General features: G+C 50.4%; 1 protein-coding gene and 1 long non-coding RNA gene across 2 annotated transcripts; both read right to left on the bottom strand.

Moving 5' to 3' along the window:
- Positions 1 to 732: 732 nt before the first annotated feature.
- On the bottom strand, positions 733 to 2677 carry LOC141428536 (uncharacterized). The gene is made up of 2 exons (XR_012451437.1): positions 2337 to 2677; positions 733 to 2016 (listed from the first exon to the last, which is right to left on the bottom strand). It is a non-coding gene; the product is annotated as an uncharacterized lncRNA (long non-coding RNA).
- Positions 2678 to 9924: 7247 nt separating this feature from the next.
- LOC141428537 (uncharacterized) lies at positions 9925 to 13683 on the bottom strand. The gene is made up of 4 exons (XM_074088534.1): positions 13659 to 13683; positions 12553 to 12736; positions 10950 to 11136; positions 9925 to 10141 (listed from the first exon to the last, which is right to left on the bottom strand). The coding sequence occupies exons 1-4, from the start codon at positions 13670 to 13672 to the stop codon at positions 10011 to 10013; spliced, it is 516 nt and encodes a 171-aa protein (XP_073944635.1). The 5' UTR covers positions 13673 to 13683; the 3' UTR covers positions 9925 to 10010.
- Positions 13684 to 13713: the final 30 nt, after the last annotated feature.

Below are 13713 nucleotides of genomic sequence, written 5' to 3' on the forward strand. Positions count from 1 at the left end.
GGTTGTGTTGCGGTGACCATTGACGTGCAAAAATACAAATGAAGGTATCGCTGACTGAGCGATGCGCAGGACGGGGTGCGCGTGGCTAGTAAGCGCCATTACATTACACTTTCGTGCCGCCGGCTGCACTGGCGTGCATTCACTCTTTTCCATAGACAACAATTGATAAAAACTTTGAATTCAGAGACCGTGAAAGCGCGATGTAAGTTTCTGTTTCTGTACAGGACGCTGTCATCCCAGATGTCATCTCAGATTATAGATAAGATTTATTATAGTATTAGTAGTAAGTTACTAACTTGTAAAGGAATTGATCTCACCACATGCTTGATGGATATTATTTGTATTTACTCGTAGTTAGGAAAATTAAAGGAAAGGGTATAGTGACTGTAATTTTATATCTAGAACTACATTCAACTATTTCTATGTGATATTAAATAAATGACGATGTAAATGAAATTGTTTATTTCTGACGATTAATTAAATATTAAAAAAAAAAATGGTCGATGAAGACACTATCAGTTTTAATCAGCTATTATTCGGCGGCTCTTGGTTACAATCCTTTAAAATAAGGACATTCGAAACATCTACGTAAGTCATAGTCAAATTCTTCAAATCGACGATGTTCACAGGAGTTGAGTCGATTAAAACAAAACACTTTTTTTGGCAGTCGTGTAAAAAAATTCACGCGTCTGACATCTCGCAATGAGTCTCCGTGGAAAAATTAAAAATATATTTCATATATAGATATCATTTATTGAACGAAAATCCGATTTATTTACAAATAGGTACAGTCGCGAATAGATTGTGGAACCGCTTGCCACTGTTCATAATTTGGATCTGTACCTAATGCTACTCTGGTTTATTTTATGACAATAATTTACTAAGAGTAGGTATGTATAACTCGGCTAAATTAAGAACAGTGGCGAATGGCTCAACAATCCCGGTACACGGTAGTACATCTTATTTTTTTATTAAATTTTGCCACACTGCTAAAGATGAAACAACAAAGCTTCACTTACATCATATATTTAAATACTACGTAAATAATTTACATTAGACATGGATTTCATTATTGCTTTGTCGAGGCAGATATTTTCAATCAGGTTTTTTATAAATTCCTTACAATATGAACTCGATCTGTACCGCTGTTTGTACTTATTTAGTCGCACCTACGAAATACACTCACAATAAGATTTATGATGAATAGATGACTTGGATGATTATCGTTTGGAGCTCACGGTATCGGAAGGTCAGCCAGAACTATCTCTATAGCCTTGACTTAAATACTCTAAGGGGCTGTTTCACCATAAATTGATTAGTCTTAACTGACGGTTAAATATGATGCCGTCTCCGTCTATTCGAACAAAACAAACAGAGACGGCATCACATTTAACCGTCAGTTAAGACTAATCAATGGATGGTGAAACAGCCCCTAATTCTTTGTACCTCTAGCTAGGCTATACAGAAAGCTTTGGCACGTGATACGTGGTTAGTCTAATATTTATTATGAGTATGACGTATAGTTTTCTTTCGACATTATATTTACTTTTCGATGTGTCTGCAGTTTACAGTCTCCACAAGACCTCTATATTATTTTGTCTGCTGCACGCTATCCAGCAACACGAACGGATTCAAACGAAGATTGAAGTCTGTATTGAAACAGAGCTAACAGTTAAGTAAATGGAGTGGGAGCTAATGGGCAAACGATTGCATTTATTATCCACATTTTTGGCGTAATATATTTGTATATTCATACAAAGTGCTTACATAAGTAATGTTACATAAGTTACGGTGACGTAATGTAAATTAATGTAATAAATTAATTGTTTGACGCGTTTTTTAAATCAGAGTCGTAATAACGGGGCAATCTAAGTCACAAAAGTAGACCGGCGCTTGCATAAGTCCATGATGGCGGGAGAGCTGCGTGTAGACTGGTCGCGTAGGGGGGGGGGGGCGTTAGAACACGGCGCGGCACAGCGGGCAGTTGGACTTGCTGCTCGACGTGAACCACTTGCGCTGCGAACAAGGACGCAAGGTCAACGTGGATTCAATCTACAGAGGCCCAGGCTAAGGCGGTCTCTCCGTGCTGCCTATTACGGCATGCGTCTGTCTGCGGGTTCTGCCTTTTCGCAGAATTTTTGTTTGCCAACTGTTTCATTTCCCAAATCTCAATTTTCTTCGAAACTAAAAATTTTTCTGTGTATTTTATCATGCTTTTATAAAACAGTAGATCAGGTTAGGTTTGTTTTATGAAAGTTCCGAAAAACATAGAAAATCATGAGTTAAAAAATGAAGCAGTTGGGAAAAGGCAGAGAATCGTCTGAGTGCGCACTCACCAGGCAGTGCGCGTGGAACTTGTTGCGGCACTGGTGGCAGGGCACCTTGGGCAGGCGGCCGGTGGCGGGGTGCAGGCGGCAGTAGCAGATGTAGCACTCACCAGGCAGTGCGCGTGGAACTTGTTGCGGCACTGGTGGCAGGGCACCTTGGGCAGGCGGCCGGTGGCGGGGTGCAGGCGGCAGTAGCAGATGTAGCACTCACCAGGCAGTGCGCGTGGAACTTGTTGCGGCACTGGTGGCAGGGCACCTTGGGCAGGCGGCCGGTGGCGGGGTGCAGGCGGCAGTAGCAGATGTAGCACTCACCAGGCAGTGCGCGTGGAACTTGTTGCGGCACTGGTGGCAGGGCACCTGGGCAGGCGGCCGGTGGCGGGTGCAGGCGGCAGTAGCAGATGTAGCACTCACCAGGCAGTGCGCGTGGAACTTGTTGCGGCACTGGTGGCAGGGCACCTTGGGCAGGCGGCCGGTGGCGGGGTGCAGGCGGCAGTAGCAGATGTAGCACTCACCAGGCAGTGCGCGTGGAACTTGTTGCGGCACTGGTGGCAGGGCACCTTGGGCAGGCGGCCGGTGGCGGGGTGCAGGCGGCAGTAGCAGATGTAGCACTCACCAGGCAGTGCGCGTGGAACTTGTTGCGGCACTGGTGGCAGGGCACCTTGGGCAGGCGGCCGGTGGCGGGTGCAGGCGGCAGTAGCAGATGTAGCACTCACCAGGCAGTGCGCGTGGAACTTGTTGCGGCACTGGTGGCAGGGCACCTTGGGCAGGCGGCCGGTGGCGGGGTGCAGGCGGCAGTAGCAGATGTAGCACTCACCAGGCAGTGCGCGTGGAACTTGTTGCGGCACTGGTGCAGGGCACCTTGGGCAGGCGGCCGGTGGCGGGGTGCAGGCGGCAGTAGCAGATGTAGCACTCACCAGGCAGTGCGCGTGGAACTTGTTGCGGCACTGGTGGCAGGGCACCTTGGGCAGGCGGCCGGTGGCGGGGTGCAGGCGGCAGTAGCAGATGTAGCACTCACCAGGCAGTGCGCGTGGAACTTGTTGCGGCACTGGTGGCAGGGCACCTTGGGCAGGCGGCCGGTGGCGGGGTGCAGGCGGCAGTAGCAGATGTAGCACTCACCAGGCAGTGCGCGTGGAACTTGTTGCGGCACTGGTGGCAGGGCACCTTGGGCAGGCGGCCGGTGGCGGGGTGCAGGCGGCAGTAGCAGATGTAGCACTCACCAGGCAGTGCGCGTGGAACTTGTTGCGGCACTGGTGGCAGGGCACCTTGGGCAGGCGGCCGGTGGCGGGGTGCAGGCGCAGTAGCAGATGTAGCACTCACCAGGCAGTGCGCGTGGAACTTGTTGCGCACTGGTGCAGGGCACCTTGGCAGGCGCCGGTGGCGGGGTGCAGGCGGCAGTAGCAGATGTAGCACTCACAGGCAGTGCGCGTGGAACTTGTTGCGGCACTGGTGGCAGGGCACCTTGGGCAGGCGGCCGGTGGCGGGGTGCAGGCGGCAGTAGCAGATGTAGCACTGCGGCGCCGCCTCCACGCGCCGCGCCACCGCGTCCATCCACATGCGCAGCGCACTCAGCACGGTCCCGTTCTGGCGACAACAAACACGACTCCGGTCTGGATCAATTATTACACACAGCGTGTAAGCGCATTGACATTCCTTTTATCGCTTCGTTGCTACTGACAGCAGCGAAAAGCGTGAAGAAAAAATCGAAATTATGATGAATTTATGTCTCTTTATTACAGAATCGCACACTTAGCTAGCAGCAGGATGTTAGGATTTGAGTAACATTAAATAAGACGACGGATGGATGCCAAAAACTTCATTAGGAAGTAAGATTATAAATTTTCCTTTAATATGTCCTTATACTCGTATACAGTAATGTTGACAAGATTTGAAAAAAAAAAAAATAGTTTTTTTTTATGCGCTTTTGCTCTCTCAATAAATTATACGAATGCTGACTGTATAGGCGCGGCAATGTTTGATTTCTCTGTTATCGTTGGTCAACATTCAAGATAGCATTTCATTAGTTTTATACATGATTATAAATATGTATGTTATCTGTAAGGTATTTATTGTATGGCCAAGTTGCCCGAAATAAATGAATTTATCATTATTAATTATTATTCATGTTATTAACATTATCATGTTCTAATTCTCCTTGTTTGTTAATTGTTATCAATGCTTTTAAAATATGGCGCATAATTTGGGTACACTATTATGATTGTACCGATAAACTATTTTTTTTGATAATAAGATTTTGGTAAAAATTTCATTTTTAATACAAGCTTTTTTTGCTGACTGTCCTGTGGAAACGATTCTGGCCGGACTACCAGGATGTCACTATCAGATTATTGTATTGTCACCAGATTTACATAAGTTTACCAAATTTCAAGTCGATCGGACTACTGGAAGTGGGTCAAATTTAACTTGCAGATTGAGCCAAATGAATAAATATAAACGAAGAAACGAACTGTTTTTCATGTACACACCCATAGAAGCTCATGTCAGTTTCTATGGGCGAGTACATGAAAAACAGGGGTGGTATTTCCATGTTGGTATTATCCGGACCGGTAAAGAGTGTCACCTGTCAAAACGAAAGAGTCAAAGACACATTTTTAAATTTTTTGTTCTGGGCTATGGAACAACCCGTAACCAACCGGACTATCGTAATTTGGTGGTAAAGAAAACTCTTTCATTTCTTAAAATTAATTGATGCTTGATTGATTTTTTGTTTTCCGCCATTTTCGATTCGCATGTTTATGTTGTACCTAAAAGTGCAAAAAGCCGTAATTATGTTAATCATCCTAAAAATTTTTTTTTTTTATTTATTTTATTGTTAGTAGAGTAGTAAAGTAGCAGTAATAAATACCTAATTAAGATTTTTAAATACTAATTCATGAAAAATATTTTTGTCTGGATTTTTTTTAATCTATCTATATTTTTTTTACAATAAAATATCTTCCGGTATGGTTTTTTGCTCTTGCAAGTCAGCTGTTCAAACTTGTGGACGGCCATTTTGTGACTTAGCAGGAGATAAAGAGGGTCTACGTCCTCTAACTTTAGCAGAGCCTGATCGACTGATTAGCGCTAACAACATTTATGAATCATGTTTTAGCATCGGGCCTTCAAGGAGCCTCAAGAGGTTCTAACTTTTATGAATAAGGCGTAGAGTATTGCAGTCACCTGGTACGCGAGGTAGACGGCCAGCCAGTGCGTGTTGGGCGCGGGCGCGGGCGCGGCGGCGGCCACGCGCGGCGGCGCCAGCGGGTGCGCGGCGCCCAGCGACACCGACAGCTCCATGGTGCGCTCCTCCACCACGAACGCACACCACCTCGTTCGTCGACGGGTGCACCGTCACCTGCCAACACGCCGAACACGCTTTAGCCCTACGCCACCGCCACACCGGTCTCCTACGCCACACGCGACTTCAGCTCCAGCACAGGCATTTAAATAAATGTGTCGCCAGAGTGGCCCACGTGAAACGGAAGTGGCGTATGGATGAACTACTTCGCTTTCCGGGGAATATTGAGGCGTGCGTATTTTGACAGTAAAAAGGTGATGGGGGCCGTCCACGCGTCCCACTCCCACCTCAGCGTCGGGCAGCGCGGCGGCGGCCACGGCCTGCAGCTGGTCGCGCACGAGGGCGGGCGACACGTGCGCGCGCAGCAGGCGCTCGAGCGCGCGCGCCTGGCGGGGCGGCGCCGCCCCCCACCACCCGCGCAGCGCGCCCCCGCCCAGCGCGCGCAGTGGTACAGCGCGCGGCACGCCAGCACCCCCACGTCCAGCGACGACGACGGCTCTGCAACAAACAACGCGATCCTCAATCAGCCGCAGGATTGAACACACACACGGGCTTCCACTTGCTGCGGCCTGGCGCTGGAAGCGGCCTGCATCCACTGTGAACCTACGGCTTTATCCAGCATAACACGCCATTATTGAAATTGATAGCTCATGTCACGACCCTGACGGGTATCGTATCGGGGCTGTTCGTACCGTCCAGCGAGAGCGCGGGGGGGTGAGGAACATGTGCGTGCAGTGCGCGGGCGCGGGCGCGGGCGCGCTGGTGTCCAGCGCATGCGCCGCCACGGCGGGCGGCAGGGCGCGGGCGGGGGCGGGCGGGGGCTGTTCGTACCGTCCAGCGAGAGCGCGGGGGGGGTGAGGAACATGTGCGTGCAGTGCGCGGGCGCGGGCGCGGGCGCGCTGGTGTCCAGCGCATGCGCCGCCACGGCGGGCGGCGGGGGCGCGGGGCGGGCGGGGCGGGGGGGCGGGCGGGGTGTTCGTACCGTCCAGCGAGAGCGCGGGGGGGTGAGGAACATGTGCGTGCAGTGCGCGGGCGCGGGCGCGGGCGCGCTGGTGTCCAGCGCATGCGCCGCCACGGCGGGCGGCAGGGGGCGCGGGCGGGGGCGGGGGGCGGGCGGGGGCTGTTCGTACCGTCCAGCGAGAGCGCGGGGGGGTGAGGAACATGTGCGTGCAGTGCGCGGGCGCGGGCGCGGGCGCGCTGGTGTCCAGCGCATGCGCCGCCACGGCGGGCGGCAGGGGGCGCGGGGCGGGGGGCGGGCGGGGGCTGTTCGTACCGTCCAGCGAGAGCGCGGGGGGGGTGAGGAACATGTGCGTGCAGTGCGCGGGCGCGGGCGCGGGCGCGCTGGTGTCCAGCGCATGCGCCGCCACGGCGGGCGGCAGGGGCGCGGGCGGGGGCGGGGGGCGGGCGGGGGGTTTTCGTACCGTCCAGCGAGAGCGGGCGGGGGTGAGGAACATGTGCGTGCAGTGCGCGGGCGCGGGCGCGGGCGCGCTGGTGTCCAGCGCATGCGCCGCCACGGCGGGCGCAGGGGGCGCGGGGCGGGGGGCGGGGGCTGTTCGTACCGTCCAGCGAGAGCGCGGGGGGGTGAGGAACATGTGCGTGCAGTGCGCGGGCGCGGGCGCGGGCGCGCTGGTGTCCAGCGCATGCGCCGCCACGGCGGGCGGCAGGGGGCGCGGGGCGGGGGGCGGGGCGGGCGGGGGCTGTTCGTACCGTCCAGCGAGAGCGCGGGGGGGTGAGGAACATGTGCGTGCAGTGCGCGGGCGCGGGCGCGGGCGCGCTGGTGTCCAGCGCATGCGCCGCCACGGCGGGCGGCAGGGGGCGCGGGCGGGGCGGGGGGCGGGCGGGGGCTGTTCGTACCGTCCAGCGAGAGCGCGGGGGGGGTGAGGAACATGTGCGTGCAGTGCGCGGGCGCGGGCGCGGGCGCGCTGGTGTCCAGCGCATGCGCCGCCACGGCGGGCGGCAGCAGCCGCAGCGCTAGCGACGCCAACTCCTCCGCGTGTCGCCCCTCTCTGCAAAAACACTACTTTTTAACAATAAAAGAAATAAATAGTACATTGATAACCAAGGGTGGAACATGACTCATTTCACCTGAGACATTTCTGGCGCTCGAACGAAGTGAGAGCACCAATAGTTCGAGGGGAAATAGGTCATTTCACCCGAGTTAGACACTCGCTTGTGACGCTTGTGTGATCCACGCCACAGGCCGCGTGGCGGCGTGGACAAGCATTGGGTGGGCGCGTCTGCTGCGGCCAGTCGTGCAGCCCGAGTACCTGAACAGCTCCAGGTAGTGATGCACGAGGTCTGAGCGGGCGAGGGTGGCGGTACGCAGACCGCGTCGGCAAGCAACAAGTAGCCGAGCGCTACGCTGTGGCTGTCCGTGAACGGCACCATCGAACACGTCTCCTCGCCCACCCTGCGGGACACAAGACACAGCATTATCACAGTGAAGCGGCTAGCGTGATGGACAGGATCTCCTTCTTAAACTACTGTAACTTCTATTCAGCCTACCCGACTCTGTTTCGGCTGGACGATCAGAAAATGTATCCGTAACTATTTAACCCTTTCGGTGCGGAAAACTTCTATACAAAATCTATCCAGTGTGCCTGGTTCAGTGTGAAAATAATATCTCAGTCAGTAAAAGAATGAACTCATCAACATCCCATAAAAAAAAGATAGTGAAAATGTCGACATGTTTGAATGTTGGTTAATCACTCAATCATGCAGTGACTGGACGAACATCGTCTAACTCAAATGAAACTGGGCAGAATACGTTTGCCGGATGCATCCGGATCGCTGGGCCAAAATTACCACTGATTGGATTCCATGCGACACGGGCACCGGACCGGAGCAGAGATAGATCCAAAGGAGGTGACGGGTCGATTGGGTGCAATTTCAGCCGGACTGGAGACATTTTGCCGAAGTCAAAGACAAGTGGATGGAGAAAAGGGAAGCTTTTGCCCAGCAATGGGACACTGAATGGCAACTTAAAAAAAAAAACCTTATGTTCTGCTCTCTCCGACGACGGTTAACCGCGATGTAACAGTACATTGTGTCTTAAGGGCGGTAAAGAAGGAATTTCGAACGAGAGTCTATTAGAAGCCCGAAGTCGAAGACCGAGGGCTTTAATTTTTAATGAGTCGATGTTTGTAATTCTAGTACCGCCCGTGCGACATACAATGTTTTTCATCACATTTGCGAGTAAAATTGTATATTTCTAAAAGAAAAACTAATATTTTTCAAAAATTGCCGATACCGCTGACTGCGCTCTCAGCACATTAAGGTCGAGGGTTTTATTTGGGGGGTTGCAACCAAGGCAGCCTACATGTTACGACACAGTTTACGACCAAGTGTGATGAAAATTAGGGGGAACGCAGTTTGATTGGGAAGGGGAATTAGGATAGAGCTACTAACTTGAGTGTGTGTAGCGTCATGTGCAGCAGTTCGGCAGGCGCGAGAGGGGGGCAGCAGCGCGCGCAGCAGGAGGGGGGGGCGCGCCGCCGGCTCCTCCTCGCTGCCGCCCTCCTCGGCCACGCCGCCAGCGTCTCCGCTGCCGGGATACGATATTTAGGTTATTTTATTTGCTGATGTGTACTTGAGAGTTGTCCCAAATGTTAAATTGTCTTGCCACTTGACTATATTTACTAAATTAATCCCCTGTTTTACTATTCATTGATTAGATTTATGTGACGCCGTCATATTTATCCGTCAAATAATACTAATTAAACGGGTGGTGAAACAGCCTCTAATTCGTTGGTATGTATAACAAAAATATCTCAGTTCGTTAGTGTCACACCGAAATTAGTATTCGCAACCGAACCGAATTTTAATATATTTTATTTATTTTTATTTATTATTTAAAAATTGTCACAAACGGAAATATGTATTTTTATGTATTTAATATGGTTGCAGCCACCTTGCCAGAAGGGCCGGGCTGAAAATCAGCGCTGAATTTATCTTCAGCATATGCTGAGACCGGTACCTATTGCCAAGATTAGTTTTTAAGTTTTTGTTTTATTTGTCTTCTTTTTTTGTAATGTAACTAGCATGGCAATAAAGTTTTATTATTATTATTATTATATTCAGTGAAACGTTTTCATTTACATTATCGATACACGAAAATTAAAAAGTTGCAAATGTCAATTTATTTTCGCTGTTACAATTAAAGCGAAAAATCAGGATGTATAATTGGTCCATTTAATCTATTTCGCCCTCGCTCAAATGTCAACTCGCTTGCGGCTCGGTTGGACACCACTTGTCGACACACCACTCACCGTCGTGCAGCACGAGCGGCCTGGCGCTGGCCAGCAGCAGCGCGTGCGCCAGGTACTTGTAGGCGTGGTGGGCGGGCGCGGCCAGCGCGGCGGCGGCCGCCCCCAGCAGCGCCCCTTGGGTCAGCCGGGCCACTCCAGGCGCGCGGCCGGCAGCGCGGCCCACTCCAGGCGCGCCGCGCACGGCAGCAGCCCCGCCAGCACCACCACGCGCGGCGCCGTCGCCCGAGCAGCGCCGTCGGTGCCGGCCTCGGCTGGAGGACAAAAGGTGCCCATGTCTTACGGCTCGATTCCAGAGCACCCAGTTGGTTATTCGCGCCGCAGCGGCGCACCACCAGCCCTAGAGCTGCCCACTCGATACATGCCATAGCTAAAGGTCCTATACTCTATCAAATTCTCTGTGACCGCATCAAAATCGATCCATCCGTTTAATAGCAACGATGCCACAAATAGACAAACAAACATTTGCGATACTCAAACGCGACACACGGAAGGTTTTCCAGGACGCAACGACAATATCGGCAACGCGTCCACTCGCTCGCCGCCCGAACGGTTAAGTCAGACTCATTTCCCATTTCACAAACAGAATCATTTCACATCCACCTACTGTAAAGTAGACCCTCTTCACTTTCACACCACTTTGATCGTTAAGTACTGTCAAATAAAATTTATTTCTCAAATAAATCCAAGGAAACAATATCATGTCACTTGATGATGAAATCATATCGGAAAGAATAACACTTATTTGAATAAAAAAAAACCACTCGTTTTAGATATAAACCGTGTAAGTATGTGTTTTTTTTATATTCTCGCCAAAATACTCTTTTTTAATTGCCAGTATGCCATATATAGTCAATAAAAGAAATAAAACCCACTGAAACAAAAGACATTGTCTTTGCTGGCCACGGCCAGCAATGTTGTATGAAATTCCATTACTATCCTCTAATTTTAAATTAGAACGAATCTTCAATAAGTGCTATACAATAACGTATTTGGCGTTCTATGATCACGAAGATAAGGACGACATTTCCTTGGATGTTTCAGAAAAAGTGAATTAGTTACCGAGTATTTTGAGCAGGACGGAGAACAGGTTGTAGTTAAGGTCCGGCGCGAAGATATCGCGCCACTCGGCGGGCAGCGCGGCCACGTGCGGCGCCGGCTCGCGCTTGACGCACTCCGCACGGACCGAGCCCACGAACCGCGCCACGCTGACGAACAGGCCCAGCACGGCGCGCGCCAGCAGGGACACCTGGGGGGGATAGTAGATTAGTGTCGTGGCCTGGAAGTAGGCAATTGCTGGCTGAGTATGAGTATTAAACGGACGAGCTTGCGAGTACTAATACGAAGCCAGCAATTGCTATTCCAGCCGAGACTAATATAAAGCTTTTCTCAAAAATGGTGAATAATTCTGAAATAGAATAAACTTTTTCTCAAAATAAATTATAAAATTTAATTTTATTCCAATATTTTTCTTATGCTTTTCCGCCTTTTTTCATTAAAAATAAGCTGCAGGTGTATTTTTCCACCGAAAACAAGACAAGCTTGTGATGTTGGGCGCGGGGGCCCATGCACATTAGCGAATCCTGGTTGGGTTAGGACCAGGACTCGCTTATTTAAGCTAGCTCAGAGGTCTCGCTCGAGGGGAGATGAAGGAAACAGTGTTTACCCAAAATCCAACACCAATAAGTTTAATTCTACGCGTACGGCGGGAAAGGTCACGCGGGGCCTTCTAACGTCAAAGGACGGTCTTTACGTTATGGTGGCGGCGGCGGTTACGGCCTACGGTGGGTGCGAATCCCTAGGAGGAAGCTTACGTTAAACAATATCGGGGGGATAGCGGTTAGGCTACGTTACGGTGGTTGTTAATCAGGGATCCCGTGGGAATGACGGACCACCGCCACATCAACCAGACGGGTCCCGAATTACATGCAAGGAACGGAGGATAAGAGAGTTAGTTTAGTTGCCCTACGGTAGGTATTACTCCAGAGCCCCCGTGACATGACGGACTACCACCACATCGACCAGTCAGGCTCTGGATAATCAGGAAGGGGCGAGGAGGGGGGCGGAGGCACCTATCGAAGAGAGCTTGAGAGAGTAGGAACGGGCGGTACGAATAACCCTCGAGCCGCCTGGCGTTCTTCCTCTCGGAGCGCTCCCCGACAAGTGACGGTGCGCGCGGCGGATGCGGCGGCGAGCGCGGGGTGCGACGCGGGGCGGCGGGCGCGCAGCGGTCGGCGGCTGGCTGCGCGGTGCTGTCGTCGCACGTGGTCTGTGACGTCACGGCGTCACAAAGCTATTTCAGACTCAATAGAAAAAGTCCGGAGTTCCAACAAAATATCTGATACCGGCCATTAGACTTGGCTGTATACGGCTTGTGCCAACATTTCCATGGCCTTTTTAACTTTAAAAAAAAAATGTGACTGATTGCAGGCGCGCTAATTCATTATTGTCGAGCTAGCGCGCCTGCAATCTTTTTAACTTTTTAATTTTTCGCTGACCATAAACTATGCACTTCACCTTCTGATATGTAGAAGAATGTCAACTTTTGACAATAGTTTGTACAAAACATTTAAGTATTTGAAAATCAAAATTCATAAACGGTAACAAAAAATATCGTGAAGAAACCTACATGAATCTGCAAAATTGAAGGTATAACATGACATACCTTAGTGGCCCCCCAGTGGTGGGCGGAGCGATGCAGCGCGGTGGCCAGCGAGCACAGCGTGATGGTGGTAAAGTCCCACCGCTGGGGCGGCGCCTCCCAGCCCGCCGTGTCAACCATTTCCGCCAGGTAGTCCACTATGGCCGCGTTGCTCACCACCTGCCGCCAATCCGCTTTCGAAATGTCGCTGCGGACAGGAGAATGTGCATTGAAAGAAAGAAAGAAAGAAAGAAAATATTTATTCGTGACAAACATGAGAACAATGGATAAAAGAAATAAAAAGAGAAAAAAAAAAAGTTATGTATGTCACGAAATGGTCCCAAATCAGCAATCTGCCGGTCTTGCGAACGGCGCTGGTCTTCCTTTGGGACCATCTGGTCATCATACATTAAAAAAACACAATAAACCAGTGAAACCGATACAATATGAGTAAAAAAAAAAAGATCCATTGTATTGCATAGGCATTGTATAGTCGCTTTTGGGTACATCGTAACGGGAGAGGTACTCACGTATTTCGGAGCAGTACTATATTGCAATGGATTTGTTACAGTAGATAAGGTTTAATGAAATCAGACCGTGTCACTTAGGACCAGCAGAAATACGAAATTTACTAGCATTTTTTTTTGTAAGTGACTATTAAATTCTCGGAAATATTTTTGAAACATCCATCATGTACTGACGAACGAACTGAATCATGTACCAGGGAGATTTTTGTGCTACTAATATCATGTTGAAATCCTATACTTTGTCAAGGAAATCAAAGTGAAATTTATTAATAAAAGACTCCATTCTAGTCTGGTACAGTCAGCAGCAGAAGTAGATGGGTGGCTACGGTGTTCAAATCGATCCACACATGACGGTACTGCCAAGGTAATAAGAGAGTGTTTAGAATATTTTGAGAACCGCTTATCCACTTCTGCTCCTGACTGTACATGAATCAGCTTATTCAACCGTACAGGCTGGAATGCAAAGTGAGCCAGGAGGGAGTGAGAGAGAGAGAGAGAGAGAGAGAGAGAGAGAGAGAGAGAGAGAGATGTGTTTCATCAAAATGTGGTTAGCCGTTTTGAGATATTGAACTTTTAAGTAAAAGATAAAAGCCAGTGTACTACCAGTCGTAGAGCATGGTGTGCTGATGGCGGTGAGTTACGCGTTGATGATGAGATC

Source organism: Choristoneura fumiferana, chromosome 6 (genome assembly GCF_025370935.1).
Source record: "Choristoneura fumiferana chromosome 6, NRCan_CFum_1, whole genome shotgun sequence".
In the NCBI taxonomy this organism is placed as follows: Eukaryota; Metazoa; Arthropoda; class Insecta; order Lepidoptera; family Tortricidae; genus Choristoneura; species Choristoneura fumiferana.

Coding starts and splice junctions, on each gene's coding strand:
- LOC141428537 (XM_074088534.1), bottom strand. Junction 11,137..12,552: donor ACCACTGGGGGGCCACTAAG/GTATGTCATGTT, acceptor TATCCCCCCCAG/GTGTCCCTGCTGGCGCGCGC. Junction 10,142..10,949: donor CGTCCTGCTCAAAATACTCG/GTAACTAATTCA, acceptor TTTGTCCTCCAG/CCGAGGCCGGCACCGACGGC.